The following is a 26,184-nucleotide window of genomic DNA, read 5'->3' as shown; positions in this document are numbered from 1 at the left end:
CCAGTACATCGAAACAGTTAGTCCCATTTCTCCCCTCTCCCCATTGTCCTGCAAATCATTTTCTCTGAAGTGCCAATCTAATTCTGAAAGCCCTGGATGATGCTGGTTCCACTAACCTTGCAGTTCCACATCATGACCATTGTCTTCGTGAAACAGATTTCCCTCACGTCTCCCAAGTATCTGTTGCTTGAAATTTTATATCTGTTAACTCTGCTCCTTGAAACATCTATCAATGGCAATAGCTTTGCTCTTTTAACCTATCTAAACCAGTTACAATCTTGTGCACAATCTGTTAGATCTCCGCTGAACCTTCTTTGCTCCAAGGAGAATGACTCCTGCTTCTCCAGTTTAACCTTACAGCTGAAATTGCCTATCCCTCGAGCCATTTGGTGCAGCTTTGTCTCCCGTTTTCATGAGTTAAAACGTCCACACATATAACAATGTGAAATACACTGTCAAGGACACTTGGTCAGTGAATGCTTTCAGGGACAGTTATAAATGTGATTACTTTTAAAGGGCATCAGCAATGGACACATAAAATCTATTGGATCAAAGTGGGTCTAAATATGTGGTACAATTAACAAAGCACAGATTTTGTTTTTGATGATATTTGCTTTACAAAGCAGGGATAATTCTTCATTTCTGATCCACTAATGACAGACATTTTACTCTCAAGGGGGTTCTAGAACTAGTTGCACATCTTAAAGCTGCTGGTTTTCTGTGGCCTTTGCTGTTACGCAAGTAACCTTGACCGATAAAGTACGGCTGCATCACAAGACATTGATCTATCTACACAACACACACTGTTAAGTCAGCTTTCCTGGATTCTCCAATAAAAGCCCATCAGTTCTGAGACTGATATTGCTAGAGCCCATCTGCCACCTCCAATCGGCTGTAAATCAAATTTATTTTATAACAGTAAACTTTATTATGTGAGAGATGAGATATAATTTAGAACAGTGCCAGTGAATGCTGCCTTTGCAGTCTAATGGTCCTTGTGATATCACTTGTGATTATGTATTTCTTTGTTGATTAAATAAATGTGATTTCTTTTTCCTCTTTCTCCCACAGCCTTTGACGAGCCGCACTTGGGAAATAGGGGGGAGGGAAGTTTGGAAACAGAAACCTGAAACCCGATGGTTTTGGTCAATGTTTCAGTGGAAATTGCATATCTTTTTTAAATAGAATCCAGAAGGAGACACAGGGAAGTTTCAATGTGATCAAACAAGATCAAGCAACATTTTTTTAACAAAGAGGCACAACTTATAAGGTACCAACCCATAAAAATCGGAAGGTCTTATAAACATAAGTAATATCATTATTGGTGTCCAATACACACTCCAGACCCAGTAGTGGGATTGTTGTGTAGTGGGTTTGTATTTCATCCCGCTGGTGCTCAGCAAGAAATAGTATGGAGCTTACAGATCCTTCTCTCTCATGTGAATGTCTTCAAAAGTAAGGAGTGAAAAGGCTGGAAGTATTGTGCAGGTGGCCAGAATATCCAGTTAAATATTTGGCCAAATTAATATATTGAGATGAAAAATGTTTTGTACAACTGAGAGCTTTGCCAGACCTTACCAGAGGGAAGTAATGAGTAAACAACTCTGAAGTGGGTCTTGACTCAATACATAGGCCATAGCAGATAAGGACCAGAGATCTCTTCCCTGAAGGATATTAGTGAAGCAGAAAGGTTTTAAGCAATAATTTTACAGTCAATATTAGTAATATCAGTGGCCTGGATTTTAGGGTGAATGGTGAATGAACTGAGTTTGTCACTGACTCTCAAAATAACTCCAGTGCAAATCTGACAGGGATAACTCATTGCACAAAGCCAACTCTGTTCACAATGGTAACACCTTGCAGGGTGGCAAGGGGTTACGAGCATGCTGGTGGTGGGGGGTTTAGGTTGAGGGGGATTTGGCAAAATGAGCCCCTCCCAAGAAAACTAAGCTGTGATTTAGGGAACAGGCAAGTCATGATCCCCTTGGATTCTGGCTTAGCTAACTTTCAAAGTTGTTAACTTTTGAATGTTTCTGATATAAAATATCCATAAAAAATATAAATTCAAACTATGAACATTTAACAATGCTTTTTCTTTGGAAAATTAAAGAAATCAAACTACATCATAGATATAAAAATTATTAAATAAATGTTAAATCAAAATGTACCCTTTTCCTTCCAACTGTTCCTTGTACTCAAATGAATACAAGTATTGGTCCTGTGCTAAAAGAAAGTTTGAGACTTCCACACACACTTTGGTATACTGAACTTGGAGCCTATATCCAATGTTTTTAAAGTCTACAGATTATTTAATTAACTTCAATTTAAATTCCCCAGATGATTTGATGGGATCTGAACTTGATGTCTAAATTTTAGATCCAGAACAATGATGGCAGGCACCTGGGAACACCAACTTCTGTAAATTCCTTGCCAAGTCACACAGTGTTCTGACTTGTAACGTATATCACTGTTACTTCATTGTTACCAGGGTACAGTACTGGAACTGTCCACTCAACAGCACTGTAGGAGGACCTCCACCAGAAAGACTGAAACAATTCAAGGAAGCAGCTCACCATCACTTCCTCAAGGGCAATCAGTGGTGGGTAATAAACAGCATTTACATCAGGTAAATAATTAAAAAATATACTCTCACTATGATCTCAGTTATGATATAAAGTTCATATTTAAAGCAGTAACTTTGCTTCAAAACATGGATACTGAGAGATGAAGAATTTTTCAACATGTGCTGGTTCTGTTTCAGATTTGCAGTATCATTTTAACCATAACATGAACCTCTCTATTATTAGCTTCCTATGTATTCTGTTGGGTCTCCTACATCCCTCTGATCTGAAGAGTGGCTTCAGACTTGAACTGTATCCTTAAAGAGAGAAATGGAGAAGGACACAGCTAATGAGAAAGTGAGGGAATCATAAGGAAACAGGGAAAAAAGAGCTCGGGAGTTCAGTATGACAGTGAGGAGAAACTGAATGACTTTATTTGACATGGCCATTGTATGCCTGATAATAATGGTAAAAATTCTAATGGTCTCATGCCCACATATGACTTTATAATTCACTCACATAAATCATTATCAACAACTTGCAAGTATATAGAGCCTTTAACATAGAAAAATGTCCTATGGTGCTTCACAGAGGCATAATCAGATTAAATGGACTTTAAGAAAGAGTAATGTCAGATGGGGAAATCAAAAGCTTAAAGGAAGAGAGTAATTTGTAGAGTGGGAAGGGATTGCAGAGAGAATTCCAGTTCGTAAAGATAACAGGATTCATGGTTACCAATATGGGGTCGGGGTGTGGGCGGAGGGCAGTGCAGGTGGAAGGAAGTGGGAATGCACAATAGGTTAGAGCGATTATAAGATGCTTTCATGTTATAATAAGAACATAAGAAACATTTCCAGTAGTGAGCCACAACAGTGGATGCAATCTCAATGGCTCTCCACTCGGCTTTGGAGCACCTGGACAACAGCAAAACATATATCAGGCTGCTGTTTATCAATTATAGCTCAGCATTCAACACCATCATCCCCTCAGTTCTAATCACCAAGCTTCAAAACCTGGGCCTCGAGGACATCTTCAAGAGAGAGTGCCTCAATAAGGCAGCATCCATTATTAAGGACCCTTACCACCTGGGACATGCCTTCTTCTCGTTACTACCATTGGGGAGGAGATACAGGAGCCTGAAGACCCACACTCAATGTTCAGGAACAGCTTCTTCCCCTCTGCCATCAGATTTCTGAACGGTCCATGAACCCATAAACACTACCTCGTTATTCCTCTTTTGCACTATTTATTTATTTTTGTAACTTGTAGTAATCTTTATGTCTTTATGTCTTGCACTGTACTGCTGCCGCAAAACAACACATTTCACAACATATGTCAGTGATAATAAACCTGATTCTGATTCTGATTTTGAGCCATTTGGTCCCTTGAGCCAATTCTGCCATTCAATAGGATCATGGCCAATCACCTACCTCATTTCTACCTTCCTGCACTATTCCCATATTCCTGGATTTCCTTAGCATCTAAAAGTCAGTTACCTGCTGAGCGACTGAGAATGTGCATCCCTCTAGGTTTGGAAGAACTCCAAAGATAATCCTTTGGGTGAAGAAACTTCTATTCATCTTAGTCCCATGCAGCTGCTTGTTTATTCTGAGCTAGACCACCTCGCTTTAGTCTCCCCAGCCAAGGGAATGATCCTCCCAGCATCTACCCTTGAAAGCCCTTTAAGAACTGGATTATCTCACACTCCTTTGAACTCTGGGTGACTTAGTTCTAGATTACTCAATTTCTGCTCATTGGACAATCTCCACATCCCAGAAAGCAACTTTTATTACACTCTTTCTATGTACTATATCGAGAGAGTTACATACATTTGTAGTTATCTGAAATAAATTACTGTTCCCTAGGAAGCAACTACTACAGCAGTGAGTTTGAAATTGATGGCTGTCCCAAACCAATGGACATTGCTGCTATCAAGAGTTCACTGGTTCAGTAGACATGGAAATTCTAATACCTTTGATGTAATAAAGAGGTAATCTTTTAACTAGCTTGCTGGCTGTGTGAACAGTAAGCATACATTCCTTTTCCTATAATCTCCTCATGTACATGGAATGGCCCACTAACCACGTGAATAACTGAGATTTGCTTTAGTTATAAGGGTGAGATTTGTTTGAAGCAACAGAAATAACTAGAACCGAGTTAGGGGGCAGTTACTCACTCTCTTGAACTCAGTTGTTTATTGATTAGTGAGTGTCAACAGGCTTTGGATTTATGACACAGTGAAGTCCTCCCTCTATAAGTGTCTATTGTTCCATCTGATCAGTGAAAGCCTGAACAGATATTTTATCCACAGTTTTGTTAACCCTTGGACAGAATCAGCAGCGTGCCTGCAATACAAAAGTACTTTTTAAGGTTTACTCAGAATTTTGTGGAACTTTCTTTGACTTTTCTGCTTTTAATCAGAATGAGATTTACAGATAAGCAGCCAGATGGCAGATGATGGAAAATGTTGTCAGATTTCAGCCAATATGGGACAACAGGGCCTTTAATTAATGAGTCTTCAGTGAGCATCCCAGTTAACTGCTTATCTGGGAAATGCAATACTTGATTTGCACATGGCATTGTACATCCATGTGGGAACTGTCCCAATCAATGATGGGCCTGCATTTTCAGTCAGATAAACAGCTGGGGAAAAGGTTAAATAGGGGGACAATCATTGTCCACAGCTCCTGGCTCACTGAGCTCTGAATTAAATAAACATTGGATCCCTTCTCAGCAGCACTGGCTTTTCTGCTGACACATAACTGCTCCTCAGCCATGGCACCACCTGATGTGCTGAGGTCTGGGGGTATACTTTTTGGTGCTAGACATGGTATTAATATAAAAGCATTGTTGGAGACTTTCTCTGGTAATTCTAATGAAATGTGAAGTATATTTGCAAAATACAACTTAGCAAGGGGTTCAGACCAAGAGGAATCTTTTCCAAACCATTTTGTGATTACGCTATACCAAAGACGTTTTTGCCTCCTTGTTACTTAAGTACATCAGTGGCAGAGCTGGCCTTAGTCATGGTTGCATTTTTGGTGTCAATGCCATGTCATTGAGAGGCTGATCCAATTTAATTGTAGTTCCCAAGATGGCAACTTTGTCCAACCGGTGCACTTGGTAAGTGTTAGCCACCCTGGCATCGATTCTTTCCAGCTCTCTTTTAGTCTTGGTTGGGAGAATAATGGAGGTGAATGGCTTATACATGGCAAAAAAAAATTAATGTAACGGCTTGCTTCCCTTCCACAACAAGCAACATTACAAACAAAACTAAAGATGGTTCTAGAGTAAAAACGTAAAGATTAAAAGCTAACATAGTGTTTACTCCAGCTCCTCAACACCTACAGGTCCTAATGGAGTAACGCTGAGCTATCTAATAATACAAGCCAAATGAGAGAGAATTGGGAATGCACTGTCTAGTTGTGCAGCTCTGACTGTCCTACAACAGGCCACATGTAAATTGTGAATCACTGCTACGTGCAACCTTTTCCCAGTTCACGTTTTCGACTTGGTGCAAAGGATGTGCAATGTCAAGCTTCCAGAGCTTTTGCCAAGATTCAGTAGCCAGTGTTTTGTCCAAGTAGGCTTCCAGACTTTTACTTTTGTCAACAGTGGCCCCATCTTTGTCTGATTGCCAATTTGCCAGTTTGGTGGAATTCCATGTCCATGGGGAATAGTATGGATAGCTTGATTGAGTGACCATTACTTCATTGTCTCTCCGTTTTAGTATAAATGTGAATTGTACAACAGGAGGTTAAAAGCTTTTTGAATGTGAGAAATTGGGTCATCTTTAAAGAAGTAGAGGACAAGGCTGCTAAGCCCACTACTTCCCATGACTTATATCCAGTTTAGTCATCTCTGTGCTCTAACCTCTGTCCTTCACTTGTTAAGTCTATCAGAGCACAGTTACTTCTTGGTACAAAACTACCAACAAACTATACAGCAGCAAATAATACAGCATGGCTGAACAATAGGGACACCCTTCAGAATTTAAAGTTCAGGTCAGGACTCTGATATCTTTTGCATACACACAGTTTTGTACCTGGGCACTCCCTGGTGAGATTCACAGTTGGCACAGCTTTTGACATCAGACCATAACTCAGTACAACAATTGTTCATTCCCAGAGTGCCAACTGGCAATCAGAAAGAAGAGATGGAAAGTGCTTCTGTGAAACCTGAGGCTTCCGTCAGTTTACACTTGCATCATCTGCAAGTCTTCCCTATAAAGGAAAGATGGACCAGCTCAGTGAGTATTGACGCTGGCTCTTTGATACTCAGTAAACATATGCAGTGATGCCCAATGGTATTGTTATGCTGAGGAGATTTCTTGCTTCCAACCTCAGTGAGAGAATGGTGTGGCCTAACCCAAGGACTTCTCTGCCTGACCCATTCACAGTCTTTTGGATGGATCACAAAATCTTTTCTGCTCCACAGAGCTGTTTGCCTCTTCATCCAAGGACCAAATGAATCAAAGGCTGATACGGATAGTGATATTGAGTGATGGGCTCCAAACTACCGGCAAGATAGACCCATCTGGCTTCAACTGTTGACAATTATTTCAGGATAATTACAGGATCTGTAGAAGGAAGAATTTCCAATGTATTTCAAATGTACATCACATCTACAGACTCTTTACTGGCAACTTGGAGGAAAACAGTTCCGGTTGGATACCCCCTCCTGAAGCAGAAGGAGTCAACTCTGTGACTCAACTCTTTGACCTGTCACACAGGAATTTAAAGGTATAACCTATTCTCACCTCCACAATATTAATGTGGAGTTCACTTCTTTTTAGAAAAAGAACTTTGCTGAGTTTTATAGCAATAGAAATAAAAATAAAATGAAAACATTTGTGTCTAAATATACAGATGGATAATGCACTTAGCTATTTAAAGCATCATAACTGTAGCACACAACTGGAATTGTTGACAATAACTTTAAAATAACAGTTGATTGACAAAAGGTACATAGAACTGGCCAGGACAGCAGGCGAATTCAATCTACACCAAGCGATTTGTGGACATATGCAACCATTGTGGCACCTGCCTTTGACCACTGGGTATTTTAGCTCAGTACCCCAAGACATTGTTGGGTAGCTCTTCTGCTGCACTTTCTCTGGTTTGTAGAAACATTCTTTACTGATCTTATGATTGCCCTCAAAAGGTTTAAAAAGTTCCAAACATTGTTGATCCTTTCGAAGAGAACTCGGAATGATCATCCAAAAACTGCTGAGGCTAATTCCTTCCAGATCTGAATTCACCCCAAAAGGACTGCAGCTCCGTACCAGACCTGCTCACCAGATGAACAACTGAACCAAATGTGGAGCCAGGTGCTGCACCCTTATTGCAGGTTGAGCTTTATCAGGCTGAGGGACCAGTTCGAACCCTCCTCGGAACCAGGCTTGGAGGTTAGATGATCTTAATGAGTTGGTGGACTTTGCACCACCCTTAAACAGTGGCCTCTTTCACATTGACAGGGGGCTGTGGTGTGCCAAGGTTTCACTAGTCTGGAGCGACTCTGTTTGGAACCCAAACTCTTCTTCCTTTCTGTTGCAGCAACCTTCTTGCGCAGGTACCAGGAAAACCGCCTCAGAAACAACTGTACATTTTATATACAGCAGGCACTTCACTTTTTGAATTTCCCAAATGAAGCCAAAGTTTACTGTTGGGATTAAGTACATTCAGGAGGGGCTGAGACACTTAGCCCTCTATCCTAGAATATCCAGGTAGATGGGGGAGGTCTTGCCCAGAGCTTGCAGGACCTGATGAATGTCTTTGATGCTTAACCTCTGCTGGGGTTCCCTCAGCCAGCATCCCAGCATGATGTCATAAACCTCTTTGGGACAGACTCTCGGCCTCTCCAGCACACGTCCTTGCGTGATGCATTCAATGACCTGCAATTAAACACATGTCCCTTTAGTTCCTGATATCAGCTCCAACTGCCGTCCCCTTGAGTGATGCAGAGAGACTGCCGCCAGGCAAAATTTATTGGCGGTCTCCAAGGAAGCATGTTTTGCAAAATATTACAGCCTCTGGAGCAGACACTGACAATCATTGCCTACAGTTACACAGATCCACTTACTGTCTGGATCGCTGCCCTGTTTAAGTATGGCTGCTGTGAATGCAATCCCTGCTTGAAACCAGCCACTTTCTGACTCAGCCAGTCACAGCTGAGCACATGACATTGTGCTGCCTTTAACCAAACAATTAAAAAGGAATTCAAGTTTCAACCAAATTAAAAAACAAACTGCTGGAGGAACTCAGTGGGTCAGGCAGCATCTGTGGAGGCAGAGGGATGATCGACGTTTTGTTTGAGAGCTGAAGCATTGACCATCCCTCTGCTTACACAGATGCTACCTGACTTGCTGAATTCCTCCAGCAGTTTGTGTTTTGCTTTGGATTCCAGCATCTGCAGCCTCTTGTGTCTTCAAACAACTTAAGTTTGTGCTCTTTCAATGCTGGATTGGTGATTTAAGTCGGAGGCATCTTTACAATCTTTCCTTATTCCAGCAATAATGGGAACTTGCATTTAGAAAGCACTTTTAACATTGAAAAACACCTCAATGAGCTTCATATATGGTATTGACTCAATGGGCCAAATGGCCCCCTTCCATTCTGCAATAATCTTATGATTTGAGGAATGTTATTAAACAAAAATTGACGCCAAGTCACAAAAGGGAATATTGAGTTTGGTCAAAGAGGTCGGTTTTAAGTGGCTTCTTAAAGGAGGGAAGGTAGGGAAGGGTACAGGACAGGAGCTCCAGAACTTATGGCCTTGCTAGAAGAATACATGGCTGCCTCTAATGGAGCAATTAAATACAGGGGTGAACAAGAGACCAAAGTTTGCAGAGTACAGGAGCAGAACGTGTTTAGAAAACTGGAGGAGATTACATAGCTATGGGGAGGCAGGACTATAGAGAATTTTAAAATGAAAGTGAGAATTAAGCCAATTGCTTAACTGGAAGCCAACATAAGTCAGCAAGCACAGAGGTGATGGGTGAATGGCACTTGGACCAACCTGTGCCATGGGGAGCAAAGAGTTTGATATGCTCAAATTTGCAGGGTGTGGCTGGTCAGGATTACATTGGAATAATCAAGTCTAGAGGTTAAAAAAGCAAGGATGAAGGTTTCTGCAGTGGAACAGGTGAGCTAAGAGCCAGAAGTAACTGACCAAACTGCTGCTAGTAATGCCTGTCTGAAGCACCTCCAGCTTAGATATGGTGCAAAGACTTCAGGGCTACAAGGAATCCGGCTCAGTTACAGACAACTGTAAGGAGAGGGAAGGGGTAGTGGGTACAGGTGGGGATCAAAGACAACAGCTTCAGTTTTTCATATTTTTTGTTGGAGGAAATTTCTATTCATTCATAAACAAATGAATTGGATGCCATTAGGGTCTTTGTACAGGGCTCTTCATTGATGCGTCAGGGTAGAAAAGCCATTGGACAAATTCAGTCAAGGAGATCCAGGAGAGATGGGCAAGAATTTGGAAAGCCAGATCACACTCAAGGACTTTGGAAAGTCAGCATCACCTGATAAATAGCACTTGAAGAGTTAATATTGCTTAGTGAAGGAATGGCCCATATTGGACGGGGATGTGGACGCAGCTAGCAAAGGGTTAAATCACCTAATGGTTAATTGTCAATGGGTTTAATATCACTTAGTAAGTGAAGCATTCTGCTGCCAGATCTCCTTAGTTTTATGTTTTGGTAGTTTAACATTTTACGAGGATAAACTTGGCATTGCAAGTCATGACACAACTGATTGACCACCAAGGTCCCCATTCTGCACAGTAACCTGGAGAACATATGACGGATAAAAGCTGCTTGCTTGGAACAGCTATGGGTCATGGAGTGGGAACATCCAGCAGCAACTTCAGAATGCTATTTTGCAAAACAACAATGATACAGATAAAGAGAGGAGCTGATTTGGTTGCTTGGCAGATCTGACTGCAGCAGTCACCCTACTACCTCCAGCAGGCTGATAATTACCACAAATAAAATGGGCACGAACACACTGGAACTGAGAGAATGCTGAAACTGAAAAATTAAATGACAATAAAGGAAATTAAATCCTTGCAGCTTTATGAACAAGATGGTTAATCCTTCTTCTTATTATACACATGCCACCAATTAGGTTAATTAATTACATTTTAATTTGGAGAGCATTCAGTTGTCATTACCTGTTCACCAATGTAACTACCTGAATGACACAGTGAATCCCGAAGGGAAGATGTCACCATGGGATGTGTGATAGACTCTGTGGAGTCAATCATTGTTCCATGCCACTGTGAAAAGCTACAATTGGAATATCAGCAGTAACTCCTTGCATTTTATAGCTTCATTTTTAAAAGCCAAAGCCTGCAGGGCTATGGACCAAGTGAGATTAACCTAAAGTCTGCTTTTGGCAGACACAGACATGATGGGCCAAATGCCCTCCTTCTGTGCTGTAAATTCCTATAAATCTATTCTATTCAATAATGTGCGCAAATTTCCAAGATCCAGTAACAAGTGTGGATTCCAATACAGAGGAAATGTGGGGCAATCAAAAATTGGAATCAAGCTGTGGATTTTAAGGAGTGTCTTAATCAGCAGGGAGGTGGTGAACTAAATGGGTTTAGGGAAGGAAATCTGGAGAATTTTGCTTAGGTATTCCTGGAGCAAATGTTGGAATGAAAAAACCTGGTAGGGGCTCAGAGGAATGGAGAGGAGATTTTAGAGACAAGGTGAGTGATGTAACAAGGGAAATTAAATAATGAGAAATTTAAATTCCAGGTGGTCAATGGAACATGGTCCCAAGATGGAATTCAAGCCCAAAGTCTAGAAATTGGACCCATTTGCACCAACATGTGTGCCCAAACCACACATAAAAGCTGTTTAACAAATGTTTGGACGTGATAGCGATTATTCCCTGTTGAAATCCTCTCAATCACAAATTTGGATCAGGCACTTCCAGGTGTGATACGGTGCAGGGTGACTGACACTTCCTTGATGTCATTTGTGCATACAATGATATATCAATGTGCACAATGCTTATCTCTGCCTGCCTGACAGTAATTGAGCAAAAACGTGCATCTGTTGACCTTGGTTTATAACTCCCAGCAGAATCAGCAAACACTTTGTCAAGTCCGTAAGGGAAAGTGAATTCAAGGGTCTCTACTGGGAAGTCAATGTGTGGCAGTCTGTGTTAGGCTGCCTGAGTTTATTGGTTCTCAAAGTGCTATTTCAGCTACTCATAGCCAAGATACTTCTGTGACTGCTGTAAAGTGATGAACCTTGCTTTGCAATGGCTTGGAGACACTTGCAGCATGGTACACAATCTGCACTGATAATTGAGGGTGCGGTTGACAGTGTGCCTACACAGAACTATGACAGCCTTTTCTCCAAGTGCTCTAGCTAGCATGGAGAGAGCTCCTTAAGGCAATGATTCCTGGTAGCAAAGGAATGGCAGCTGCAATCTCCGCAGGGGACTGGCATCAGGTCTACTTAGGTTGCATTTTCCCACCCTAATGATTTTCCAAAGACAAGTTTTTCTAGTCTCCTGATTTCTCCAGAGTCTCTTAACTGGATATTAGCATTAAACGCAGCTCCTATTTAATACACTCAGTAATGGTGAACTCCAATTTCTGGGCATTTGAGCAAGGGGAGATATCAAGAGGGTTCTGAGATAGTTGAATCTGGGAGGATGAGTATACAAATTAAAATTTAACAGGGGGCACTTTCAACAAATGCACATCATATGAATATCCAAATGTCTCGAATATGTTTAATTACTTATGGGTGGAGCCTGTCCTCTGGACCATGGTCATTCATAAGACATTTCACAGACAAGGTGAAAGGTGTTATGGTCAACAAGGACATATGCTGAGAAATTAATTGGGTAAACGATAGGAAATAACTCTGGCTAATGGTGGTGAATGAACTGGACAAACAATGACCAGTGGAATCCAGCAGAGGTTGGTTGAAGGACTGTTGATGAGTTTGATGAATGTGCTAAAAATAGGATGTAAACATTTGCCGAAGGGAGGAAGGTATGCGTGCGACTGGGGATGCGGTAGAGAGAGAAGGATATTCAAAGGAAAAGGATAACAAATTGAGAGATGCTCAGAAGTAGAAAATTGCAGAGATGAATTACTGGTTCAGCTTAAATAAGAATTGTGTAATTATAGAGATTCTCAAGAAGCAGATGTAATTGAAATTAATTTATTTAAGGTGGATTAGTCAATGCCTCCATTCAGACTTTGAAAAAGGTGTAATCCTGTGCTAATAATAAAAAAAATACGCAGTGCAACATGCCTTTAACTTACTAATTATACCTCTCAGGGATATACAGGTTGTGAAATGAATAGCTTGCATGATCAGATACCAAAGAATGTGGCTCTTTGGCTTTGCTTTGTACAATTCTAGGCTCACCCTGTCCATAACACTTGGCTTTTAGATTCAGAATTGGCTTTGGATTCAGAATTGGCTTGCCTATTGAAGAGAGAGGGAAGTATGGAAGGGTATTATTCTGGCTGGAGGTCCATGACCAGTGGTGTTCTGCAGGGATTGGTGCTGGGGCCTCTGTTGTTTGTGATATATACAAATGACTTGGATGAAAATGTAGATGGGTTGGTTAGTAAGTCTGCAGACAACACAAAGGTGGGTGGAATTATGGACAGTGTAGAGGGCTATCAAAGGATACAGCACGATACAGATCAGTTACAGATATGGGCAGAGAAATGGCAAATGAAGTTTAATCCAAGCAATTGTGAGGTGTTGCACATTGGAAGGTCTCAAGTAAGGGGAAAGTACACAGTTAATTAGGGTCCAAGTCCATAGTTTCCTGACGGGGACCATGCAAGAAGATATGGTGGTAAAGCAGGCTTTTGTCTTCATTGGTTGGGGCACTGAGTTTAAGGGTAAGGAAGTCATGTTCCAGCTATACAAAACTTTGGTTAGGTTGCACTTGGAGTATTGTGTACAATTCTGGTCACCCCATTACAGGAAGGATGCGGAGGCTTTGGAAAGGGTATGGAAAAGGCTTACCAGGATGCAGCCTGGATTAGAGGGATGAGCTAAAAGGTGAGACTGGACAAACATAAGTTGTTTTCTCTGGAGCATTGGAGGAACTAAGTTTATAAAATTATGAGAGGCATAGATAGGGTAGACAGTCAGAATCCTTTCCCAGGGTAGAAATATATAGAGGACATACATTTAAGGTGAGAGGGGGAAAGCTTAAAGAAGATGGGCAGGGCAAATTCTTTTACACAGAGAGTGGTAGGTGCCTGAAATGGGCTGCCAGGGGTAATGGTGAAAGCAGATATGATAGTGGTGTTTAAGAGGCTTTTAGATAGACACATGAATATGCAGGGAATGGAGGGATATGAATCATTTTCAGGCAGAAGAAATTTAGTTTAATTTGGCATTGTGTTCGGCACAGACATCGTGGGCCAAAGGGCCTGTTCCTGTGCTGTACTGCTCTGTGTTCTAACACATTCCAAATTAATCTGCCAGCTTCTTACCTCATTGTTTGAGAGCTGGAACCAGGGCTGTTTGCCATAGGTGAAGATCTCCCACAGGATAACTCCGAAACTCCAGACGTCACTCTCAGTGGTGAACTTGCGATACATTATGCTTTCAGGTGGCATCCAGCGGATTGGAAGCATGGTGTGACCACCCACCTGGAACACAAACAAGCAAGAAAGTGACTGACTGACTGAGTCACAGAGAAATGCCGTGGAGAGAGTTCTTTTACACTGTGACCTGCTTCCTGGAATCCCTAGTGGCAAAGACACAACAGCTGCGATCTCTCCAGGGAGCTGGCATTGGATTGCACAGGTCACATTTTACCATCTTATTGATTTTTCAAAGGTAAATTTTCCCTGTTTCACAATTTCTTTATGTGTTTTTCTCACAATGTATCCCAATATAAAATCAGGTTCAAATACAGAATTATATAAGATAAGATATCTTTATTAGTCAAATGTACATCGAAACACACAGTGAAATGCATCTTTTGCGAAGAGTGTTCTGGGGGCAGCCTGCAAGTGTCGCCACGCTTCCAGCACCAACATAGCACGTCCACAACTTCTTAGCATTATACCAGGAATTATGTAATGTTATGTCTTGGTTTGTTTGGTTTCTGACTTCTGAAAGTAGGCACATTTGGCAAATGACACCTTACCATCTGATTTAATGCATGTGAATAATCTCTGCTGGGAATGACTTTAAAATACTGGTTGCATCACTTCAAAATTAGAACACACAAATATGTAGGCATAGACAATCTTGCACTGGAACTTACAAAGATGCTCAAAGGTTTACCAGGGAAATAATCTCAGCAGCACTGCTTCAGCTGATGCTGGTTGAATGTGTGTCAGCTCCTTACCCAGATACGGACTAGTTCTCACATTAGAAGTGGTATTCATGTCTAAAGAAATTGGAGGGCAGAACACGAGTCTTTTCAGTGCTAAGCAATCCAGAAATGATTGTCATTTCTGGATGAATTTACGTTAACCATAAAATTGGACAGAACACTTCTGGCTGGGATCTGTATTCCTACATTTGGTGTTTCCCCAGCATAGGATGCATAGCTGCTGACATCAGTTGTGCTGCGATGCCTGTTTGAAGTCTTCCTGGTATAAACTGAGGTTCATGGGGCCAGAAAATGACTGCCGCTTAGCAATCTTAAAAAAAGCAAGGAGCACCACTCATTGAGTTCCATCTTCAGTTAGACATCAATTAAAGAGCCACTTAGCTCCCAATGGGACACTTCACTCTTTCTATACTTCTCGCTGCCTCGGTAAAGCAGCCAGCATAATCAAAGACCCTAGCCACACTGGACATTCTCTCTTCTCCCCTCTCCCATCAGGCAGAAGATACAAAAGCTTGAAAGCACGTACCACCAGGCTCAAGAACAGCTTCTATTCTGGTGTTATAAGACCACTGAATGGTCCCCCTGTATGATACGATGGACTCTTGACCTCACAATCTACCTCGTTATGACCTTGCACCTTATTGTCTACCTGCACGGCACTTTCTCTGTAGCTGTGACACTTTATTCTGCATTGTGTTATTGTTTTACCTTGTACTACCTCAGCACTGCATAATTAATTGATCTGTATGAACAGTATGCAAGACAAGTTTTTCATTGTATCTCAGTACATGTGAGAGTAATAAACCAATTCCGATTCCAATTCCATAAGGCAGATCTAAAACTCACTGGAGGCTGCTCACCACTCCCCCTTCCCCCTCTTCCCCACCAATAAATTTCTCAGACTGAACTCAGACTTCTGAGGAATTATATAATGTGTTCCTCTGTGGTCTGTCTGCCCACAGAAGAATGAGCGCCTCCTCCAATTCGGTGTAAATTGAAAGTGAGAGACTTCCCTCCCGTTTGGGTGACCTCCCTTCCATTTCAGGCCATTTCTGGCATCAATGAAACAAATAACCTTATTTTATATACTTGATCTAGGTGTTGAAGTGGTGGGGGAAACTGTCTATTGGGGCAACTGGGTGTGTAGGGGTATGTGTGGAGAACAGGAAGGGTGGAGGCATGTATGGTAGGAGGTGTGTGTATTTGTCTCTGTAAGTGCCAGTGTTAAAGATCTGTAGTAATTGGGCTGTTTGAGTCATTTTAATGTTCCAGTGGTCATAGTATTTTTTCAGTATTGCTTCATTAGACTTGGATTACCATCCCCACATCTGTCTTTTTTTTCATTTATTCATTCGCAGGATGTGACCATTGCTGACAATGTCATCAATAATTTTCCAACACTAAGTGCTCCTGATTGAGAAGGTTGTTAAGAATCAACCACATTGGTGGGTCCAGAGTCACATTTACACCAGAGCAAGTAAAGGTGGCAGATTTCCTCCCTAAAGCACATTAGTGAATCAGTTGGGTATTTATGGCAATGCAATAGGTCATGGTTACTGAGGCTTTAATCTCAGATTTTAATTGGCTCACCATTGACGGGCATGCCTTCAATTAGCCCTGCCCTCCCTACATCTCTCCAGCGTTCTATCTTTACTTTCCTTCTTTAAGATTCTTCTTAAAAGCCATGCCTTGATTAGATCTGCTCCCATATCTATTGTGGGTTAGGATCAACATCTTGGGCTGTTTCATACATTAGTTTGTAGATGACTGTTTGGGCCAATAAGAAATGATACTGTTGCAATATAAGAGCAATTATTTTTGTTGTTTATGTCCCATATCCCCCCTTCTGCGCATCTCCCTTTCTTCAGCTCACCCACTTTCACCAGATCTCCCCTTTGTGCCTCCCATCGTGTTCCATCCTGAAAGGGAGCCCCCCATTCTGAAAGTGCACTGTGCCTGATAGGAAACCGCATTACTTTTGCACACAAGAACCATGAATCTCCATCCTACCTTTCTACAAATCTCTCGCTTCACCTGTCCTGTCTCTCTCCATCTCCCAATGTGTCATTATAATAAGTGGAACGACTATTATTAAGCTGCCTGCAGATGTTACTGTTTATGTAACTAAGCATTTGTTGGTTTAACACATTCATTTGTTTGAAGGTTTATTCAGCTGTGTGTACGTTGGAATCTATTACTTATGGTACCTGCCGTGTGACTACAGCCAGCTGCACGTACTCCCTGCCCTTGCTCATGTATTAATAAGCAACATTTTTCCTTGCAGTTCATCGAATTTTGAAGCCTATGCCTGCAGTGTGTTGTTTTGTTCATGGCAGCAGTCCGAACCTGAATAAGCTCTCCAGCATCACTGAGAGCTTTTAGCCCCTGGTGGAATCAAGTGAATGCCCTAAATTGAGCGCATGTCTTCCCAGTGTCTGGGCTGGGAATAGAGCATCATATTGTACCTTAAATGGAATACAAACACCCCTGTCATAAAGACATACAGGTTTCAAGAGATGGCAAGGATTATAGGTGCAGTCATCAAAAGTCAGAGAGATAACGAAGTTGAGATGGGGAAAGTTAAAAAAATGTTATCATTTTTTACTATGGGAAGTGAGGGAAGTTATGGTTCAGTTATAAATGGCACTGGATTCACAAAGAAGCTGCTCTCCCTTTAAGGACAAGTTGGCATCATTTTTACACCCTGTCGCCACTTCCAGTGTGGTTGTATCAAGTTGCAGTTGCAAGCCGAGCCTGACCAACATTTCCTAATAAGATAGCCCACACATTCCTGGTCTGAGTCTAGTTTACTTGCTCTGATTTGCTTCCAATGCATTTATATCCTTCTTTAAACAAGGCGACCGATATGATACAGTCCTCTGGGTGTGGAGACGACGTCTCACTAATGCCCAATGTAACTGAAGTAAAGCCTCCCCAGTTTCGCATTCAATTCCCTTAGCAAGCAACATTTTCTGAATTACATGCTGTACCCGTATACTAGTCTTTTGCAAACCATGCACTGGGATACCCAGATCTTTCTATCTCTCTGATCTCCACAATCTCTCATTTAAATGATATGCTTCCATTTTTTTCTTACCAAGGTCGAAAATTTCACATTTTCCCACATTATATTCTGTTTGCCAAATCATTTCCCATTCACTAATGCAGTCTCCTCTCGTCCTCTTTGGAAATTACTTTCTTACCTATCTTTGTGTCATCAGCAAATTTACCAACCATACCTCTGGTGCCTTCGTTCAAGTGTCCCTGTGCTATGACAAGTTAAGCAATCCTTCCAGGATTGCAATTTTAGTGCTCCTATGCACATGGAATAGGGAAGGGAAATCTCATCCAGTGTTCCTGGATGAGATTCCAATAAGGTGCATAATGAGGTATATTGTGAGGTCAAGAGTCCATCTTATCATACAAAGGGACCATTCAATAGTCTTATAACACCAGAAAAGAAACTGTTCTTGAGCCTGGTGGTATGTGCTTTCTGGCTTTTGTATCTTACACCCGATGGGAGAGGAGAGAAGAGAGGATGTCCGGGGTTGGAGGGGTCTTTGATTATGCTGGCTGTTTACCGAGGCTGCGAGAAGTACAGTGGCAGGCTAGAAGCAATCAGTGGGCAGTTGGGTGGATATTGTGGGAAGTAGGTGGGTGTGTAGGGGGTTTGTAAGAGACAGTAGAGGAAGATAATCAGCATATATGAAATATGCCCTTTAGAAACGGGCAAGAAGGTTTGAAGACAAAGGCAGAAAGTGATATCAGGATACAGAGAAGAAGAGGCATCTTTTGGAGATATGCTGCTTGTTCTGAGAGGAACTGTGCACAGGAAGCCCTTTTAGCTGTGGAAGCAGAGAAGGATCACTGGAGGATGGCAATGTCAAGTGCTGCAGAGAGACTGAGAAGGGATATACGACCAGTTCCCCAAATGCAGAGAATGCCACTCATGACCTTGCGACACAGTGGCAGAGCTAGTAGAGCCACCACTTCACAGCTCCAGCAACTCGTGTTCAATCCTGGCCTCCATCGCTGTCTATGTGGAGTTTGCATGTTTTCCCTGTGATCCCATGGGTTTCCTCCAGGTGTGCTAGTTTCCTCCCACATTCCAAAGACATGTAGGTTGGGAGGTTAATTGGCCACTATAAATTGCCCCTGGTGTAGGTGAGTGGTAGAATTGATGGGAATGTGGGGAGAGTAGTTTACAGGGAAAATTCATGGAGGAATGGGATTGCCGTATAGACTTACAGAGCAATCCCCTTGGCTGAATGTCCTCCTGATACATCCTGAGGAAATCTGGACATTTGCAGCTTCTGTAGTTCTGTGGAAAAGTTTAAAGAGGGAATTTTAGATGAAATGGGGTAGTGAGCTGCGAGACAACTGCATGCTGAAGGACTTGATAGGATAGCAAATGGAGAAACATTTGGAATGGACAACCAGATACTGAAGGCCGTGTATGTATGGATCAGGATGGTTAGAAACTGTTTCCAGGGGATTTAAAAGCAACACATAAATGAAAGATCTAACAGATCACATGAAAAACTCTGCAAGAAAGAATAAGTCAGGTTTGGTTATTAATGGGAACTAAGGACTACAGATCACATTGAGAGTAAATATTACCATGGACTTGATGGACTGAATGGCCTGGATCCCTGTTGTAAATTCCACATGGCTGTGGATAGCAATTCCGTCGATCAGTTTGTGGAATGTACAAGTGCAATCAATTGTCTAGAAACTCATTAAATCTGAGGAAAGTGGGTTGCATGAAATAAATTGCTGTTTAATCGAGGTTGGGTGTAGAAGGGAGGTCAAAGTGTTGCAGTAAACCGAAATGATGCACAGCAAATCCCAACATCCACAACTGAGTGAAAGGACTGGCTTGCGTCTCTTGCTCTTGATGCCTGCAGTCTTTACATCAGCTGCATGGGAAAGAGAACGGCAGCTTCATCCTGGGAATGGTAAGTGATATTGATGGGATTTGTGTTTCTGAATTGATAATCAACAGTAAGGCAATCTCAGGATTCGACTGAGCCATCCCTAATCTGCTCAAACATAACCCTCTCAAAGAGCACAGTTAACAGGATTATTGGCAGACTTATAAGAAAATAGAATTATACGCCTGATAAGTTTTAAAAAAACAGTTGTGTCACAACAGTGGAATCCTTTGCTCCTAAGTGGCTTCCTACCTGTCCCCAACAGGATGCCATCTTCACCCTCACTAAAGTAACCTGCACCAAAAAGGGGCAGGTTACTCGGGAATGCCCACTGGGATTGATAGTGGGATTGACAATATTATTGACAGAATATTCTCAGTTTTTAGATCTGGGGTGAACTCTAGAGCAGGGTCACTGTCCAGCTCAGTGCCCCTGTTTGAGTCTTCTTCACTGTTACCCTATGGTAGTAATGACTGTATTCTTGACTTTCATGCTAACAGATTATTAGATGGCGCAGAAAAAGGACACAGAAAGATTTCTAAAGAAACATGCAGGAACGCTGCAAGGATTCCCCAAGGTCTTAGTGCTCACTGAATTAATTACTCAGCGCTGCCTGAGCTTTAACACTAACTGAGGAAGTCAACAACTGGTGCGACCGTTTATAATCCTGGTCTCAAAGTGTCAATCTTTTGCTGAGTATCTGTGCAGGAGTTTCAACATTTATCATGACAGTTCAGATGATTTGAAGAATGAAAATATGGAGGAACAGGGATTCCAAGAGCCCAGGGAATTAGATCCATTTTACACTGAATTTGGTGTACAACTGCAGCAACAAGTCTTTGTTGAGAGAGCAGGCTGCAGTGTCCAATAAATCCTGGAGTAATTAAATGTACATGTGGTAATTTACAAATGTGAAATGATCTGGGTCCCAGATAGTAACAAACACCCTCTAATTGACTCTACAGCAACATGCATGAGGCAATGCCAAGTATTTGCTGCAATTGATTTGTTGAAATGAATACATTTTTCATGCATCAATGAAACCAATATTAAATACTTCAGTAATGACTTCAATAATGACCTATCACTTAATTTTAGGAAAGTGGTTGTTAAACAGTCACCTCAGGGGTGTGATTTGCAGACATCTGGTTTTTGTTACTATGGGATTGAACAGTAGCAGTTTCAATATTTAACAAAAAAAAGGATGCACACACTGACACACAGTTCATTCCCCCTCAGAAACTTGGAGACTACTTAATCAGCAGCAGTTGCTAGGCTTGTCCTCAGGCACCCAGTGCAAGAGTAATCACCTGCACCAACCTCAGTCATTGATCTCAAAACAGGAAAGCTGTGATGCAGTGAATGAAAACCAAAAATAAACTGCTGTTGCTGGAAATCTGAAATAAAACCAGAAAATGTGGGAAATAATCAACAGGTCAGGCAGCATCTGTGGAAAGAGAAAATGAGTTAATGTTTCAGGTTTGAGACCCTTCGTCAGAAACTGAAACAGACTCAGAGGGTCTCGGACCTGAAATGTTAACTCTGTTTCTCTTTCTATGGATGGTACCTGAACTCACCTGGAGTGAGTTTCCAGCATTTTTCTGCATTTATTTAAGCTGTGAGGCAATGTTTGAGCTCTCTCACTTGGTGGTTTCCCCAAGCAACTTTGCCAATTTAATGCCTATTATTCGAGTGCTGGACTGAAGGGGAGTTTGAGTCCGTGGATTGGTATCATTTCTATGTGAAAATACTTTACTGGATGAAGAATTTAGCCAACTCCTTCATTACAACTGCAGACTGAAGAAGCTGCCTGAAAGTGTTCGCACTGTATCTCTATGAGCACCACAGAGACAGGCTAAGGTAGCTATCAGAGTCTGACAAAGAATGCAATGTTTAAAGAGCACTGCACCTATATCAAAGATGGTAGCTAAGTTCAGTATTCAGTAAAGCACTTTTGATTTCAAAATTTCACCCGAACTTACCATGAAGTGTTAGTCATTTAAGAAACAGAAGTTGGTGGGTGGAGGAAGAACCAGGGTATCATTTCAAAACTATCTAAGAAGGTCTTTATCCCTTTATATGATCTCAAAATTCAAGCAGGGGTCATTCTGCTTGTGAGTCTAAACAGAAGGGGGGATGAGGGTAATTTTAACCTATAGCCACAGTTCTGATGAAGGGTCCTTGCCTGAAATGTTGTTTGCTTCTCATCCCGAGGATGCTCCTAAGACATAGGAGCAGAATTAGGCCATTTGGCCCAGCGAGTCTGCTCTGATGTGCTCCGATCTAGTCATGTGCTTCCAACATTGTCCGTATTTGATAAGAGGGCGTTGGATTGGCCTGATCTGACACTCCTCTGTTAAAATCACTGCAGAACAAAATATGGGGACACTGAAGCTAACCCTCCTCCACTGCCTCTCCACAGGGTCTCCACCAGAGCAGGGACACTGGATGAGATTTCCCTTCCCTATTCCAAGTGCATAGGAGCACTGAAATTGCAATCCTGGAAGGACTGCTTAACTTGTCATAACACAGGGACAACCATGATTGAGCTGTGGAGTTGCTGCCTCACAGCTTCAGTGACCTGGTTGAGATCCAGACTCCAGTGCTCTCTGTGTGGAGTTTTAATGTTGTCCCTGTGACTGCGTTGGTGTCCCTGGGGTACTCTGGTTTCCTCACATATCCCAGACACATGCAGGCCGGTAGGTTAATTGGCCATATATGTTGTCCTTAGTGTGTAAGTGGTTGATAGAAATGGGAGGTTGATAAGAATGAGGGGAAAATAGGTTATAGGGAAAATTAACAGGGGAATAAGATTGGTCAGTTAGCTGGCATAGACGTGACGAGCTGAAATGGCCTCATGAACTAGAAAAGGAGTATTCATGTTGAAAAATATTGGATTGGCTTTTATTCAAATTGTATCCCAGTTGCAAATTTTCTGGAGGTTTCTTTAATGAGAAGGTGACTTTTGTAATACTGGCAGATCCGGTAAAGCCAAAATGCCTGTTAGAGTGATGAATAAATTCTGGTGTTCCACCCATGTAACTCCTTTGCATTCAGCAGTGTCAGAAGCAAACAGTTGTTGCCTTGCCTTGTTCCAAGTGTCAGTGGGATGAGGTGCATCCTGCAGACAGGGTGGTTTATGGATAAAATTACCTGCTCTGTAAATAGGAATAATGAGGGCTGCTATAATAAGGAAGTGTCTGATACCTATCCTGTTATAATCTGTGCTAAATTTGAGATCTAACTTGTAATAAAGCAGGAACATTAACAGTTTATACAGTTTTTTTTTAAAGGGGGATAATACTGCAAGACACATTAGAGAAATATCATTTAAATAAGTGTGATTCCAAACCAAAGACAAATTTAATAGAAAAAGCTTGATCAAAGAGTTGGATGATAGAGATGGCCTTGATGATGGAGGGTTCAGGGAGGGAATTCAAGACAATGGACAAGGGGAGGTTGAAGGCACACCTGATAGGTTGGAATTACGAAATGGCAGATATGTAAGAGGTCAGAATCAGACAAGTGGGGTACTTGGAAATTTGGAAGAGAACATAGACTGGAACAGAAAACAAAGACGGAGAAGGGCAGGGTAATGTTTTACACCCATGCTGATGAGAACCTTAGATCAGGCATTAGGGAACTGGGCACTAACATAAGTTGACAAGGTCAAGAGCGGTGCGTGAGTAGGAGTGGGTATGGGAGGAGGTCCAGTCATCAGGATTTTGAAAGGCCTGATTTTTGGAGAAGGTGGATGATGGGAGACCAAACAGAGGAACATTGATATTAACATCTGAAGATGACAAACACACACATTGTAGTTTTCATCAATGGATGGGCTTAGACAGAGGTGAAAATGAGCAATCTTACAGAGGTGGAGGTAGACTTTTTTTGTAGCAGTGAGGATACAGGGTGAGGGCCTCAGATCCTGGCAGAAGAGGAAACAAAGAAAGCAAATAATCTGTCTCAGCCTGAGGCGGTGGTTGGGAAGATGTTTGTGTGTAATTCTTCCCAATATTTAACTAAAGGAAACTGCTTTACTCAATACTGAATATCTATGAAGTTATGGAGAAGAGATTGGAAGGGAGAGATAGATGCTTTCAGCATAGTTGGAAAAATTGACCCAATGATGGATGATGTCACCAAGGTGCAGCATATGGATAATGAAGAGGAAGAGCTTATGGATTAATCACAATGAGACTCCTAAGAGTATGGTCAAAGTCAAAGTCGAGTTTACTGTCATCTGCACAAGTACATGTGTGCACAGGTGCAATGAAAAACTTGCTTGCAGCAGCATCACAGGCACATAGCATCATATAAGCAACATTCACAAGAAAAATATAAATATAATTTTTACAAGAAAGAACACAATTAAAACAAAAAATAGTCCATTTTAGTGCAAAGTGGACAAAGTGATTATAATGTGGCTAAACTGGAGTAATTTGGGTTCTGTCAGTTAGTTCAAGATCTGAATGGTTGAAAGGAAATGGCTGTTCTTGAACTTCGTGCTGTGGGACTTCAGGCTTCTGAATCTCCTGCCCAATGGTAACTGCGAGAAGATGGCATGGCTTGGATGTTGGGGATCTTTGATGATGGATGTTGCTTTCTTGAAGCATCACCTCCTGTACCAATGGTGGGGAGGGATGTGCCAGTGATGTATTGGACTAAGTCCACTACATTCTGCAGCTTCTTATGTTCCTGTGCATTGAATTGCCATACCAGACCAAGATGCAACCTCTCAGGATACTTTCAACAGCACAGGTGCAGGGAAGCCATAGTTCAAGATAAACTATGAGTGGATAATTAGATCTTGAACCTAACAATAGCAGCCTAACTGGGGTAGGTGACGTAGGAGAAACACTGAAGGCTTGACTGTATTCTGAGAGGTGAGGCAGAACACACATCAGTCACAGACACAGGGATTTTACTTCTGAGTTTGATTCAGACCGTTTGGATGATGTGGCAGAAATGTAATTGAAGAGATTCAAATATTGAGTTGCTGGAAAAATGGGCTTAGATTTCCAGTGTGACAGGATGATTAAAGGTGTTGTGTAAAAATATAAGAATTGAAAAAGTAGGAGCATAAGTAGGTCAAATGGGCCTTGAGCCTGTTCTGTCAGTCGATAAAAGTGCAGCTTATCTGATCTTTGCCCTTAACTCCACTTTCATGCCCAATCCCCGTGACTCTTGACTCTCAAAAATCTATCTCAGCCTCCACAGCTCTCACAGTCTTTAAGAGAAGAATAAATTCCTCTTGAGATCATGCCTTCAAATTCTAAATTCCTCTACCAGGGAAACATCCTTACTGCACCTACTCTGTCAGGTGCCCCAGCTTCTTATATATCTCACTGAAATGCTTCCTTATTCTTCTAAGCTCTGGGAAAGGATAAAAGAATGGATTTTTATGAAGAGGCAATGATAACAGTGAATTTTAAACTGAAGTGGATGTCATAAGGAGAGGGAGCCATTCAGAAGGTCCATTTAGCACAGGAAGTGGGAAGGGAAGTTAGATGGTCAGCAATCAGCAGAAATAGTATCAAGGAGAAGAAGATGATGGTTATACAGAGGGCATCAACAGAGGTTGGAGGTAAACCATCTAATGTTGTGTGGCCAGTGATGTACTGTAATAACCTGTGGTCAGTAACACACTTACCTTATAATACTTAAAGGTTGGGGAAGCACTTAGTCTGCAATGTTCCATGGTCATTAAGGCCTCTGCTCTGTAATGATCTGTGGTTAGTGAGATGCTTCCAATGTAATAACCAGTGGTCAGGGAGGCACCGAACTGGTCATGTATTGTGGTGAGCAAGGCCCTTACCCTGTAGTGTTCTATGGTCAGTGAGGCACCTTCCTTGTAATGACTAGTGGATGGTGAGGCAACAAACTTAATGTCCTGTGGTTACTGAGGTATCTACCCCATAATATCCTGTGGTTAATGAGGCATTAACCCTGTAATATTCTCTGTTCACTGAGGTACCTACCCTGTAATAATCGGTACTGTAGACATCTCTTGACATTCCAAAGTCTCCAATTTTGACCTGCACGGATCCTCCGACCAGGCAGTTGCGGGTGGCCAGGTCCCTGTGCACAAAGTGCTGCGAGGCCAGGTAAACCATGCCGGAAGCGATCTGGGTGGCAATGTTCAACATCTGCGCGATGGTCATCTCCCCTTTCATTCGCGGCTGTCCATCCACTAGAATCATTGCATCTGGACCGCGAGCCCTGTGGAACCAGCCAAGAGGACAGTCAGAGGGATGGGGTAAATGGACACACAGAGCTTCTTTCAACCATTAAGTATCACCGTCCCACAGAGGGGCTCAAGCAGGATGCACAGTC

At 41.9% G+C, this 26,184-nt stretch overlaps 1 protein-coding gene across 4 annotated transcripts in view; it reads right to left on the bottom strand.

Moving 5' to 3' along the window:
• Positions 1-26,184, bottom strand: part of LOC127583964 (NT-3 growth factor receptor-like) — a 612,790-nt gene that overhangs the window by 22,194 nt on the left and 564,412 nt on the right. For 3 of the 4 annotated variants that reach the window (XM_052040426.1, XM_052040428.1, XM_052040429.1), the window contains exons 15-17: positions 25,830-26,070; positions 14,061-14,219; positions 7,394-8,454 (exon numbers count right to left, since the gene is read on the bottom strand). In XM_052040426.1, coding sequence (XP_051896386.1) covers positions 8,269-8,454; positions 14,061-14,219; positions 25,830-26,070 — 586 coding nt within the window. In that variant the 3' untranslated portion in view covers positions 7,394-8,268. Of the gene's footprint in view, positions 1-7,393; positions 8,455-14,060; positions 14,220-25,829; positions 26,071-26,184 lie in introns of those variants that run through there. The other variant, XM_052040427.1, reaches the window with a different exon arrangement.

Source organism: Pristis pectinata, chromosome 28, assembly GCF_009764475.1.
Source record: "Pristis pectinata isolate sPriPec2 chromosome 28, sPriPec2.1.pri, whole genome shotgun sequence".
Classification (NCBI taxonomy): Eukaryota; Metazoa; Chordata; class Chondrichthyes; order Rhinopristiformes; family Pristidae; genus Pristis; species Pristis pectinata.
Note: the sequence above shows the minus strand (reverse complement) of the source record. Positions and strands in the feature narration are given on the sequence as shown.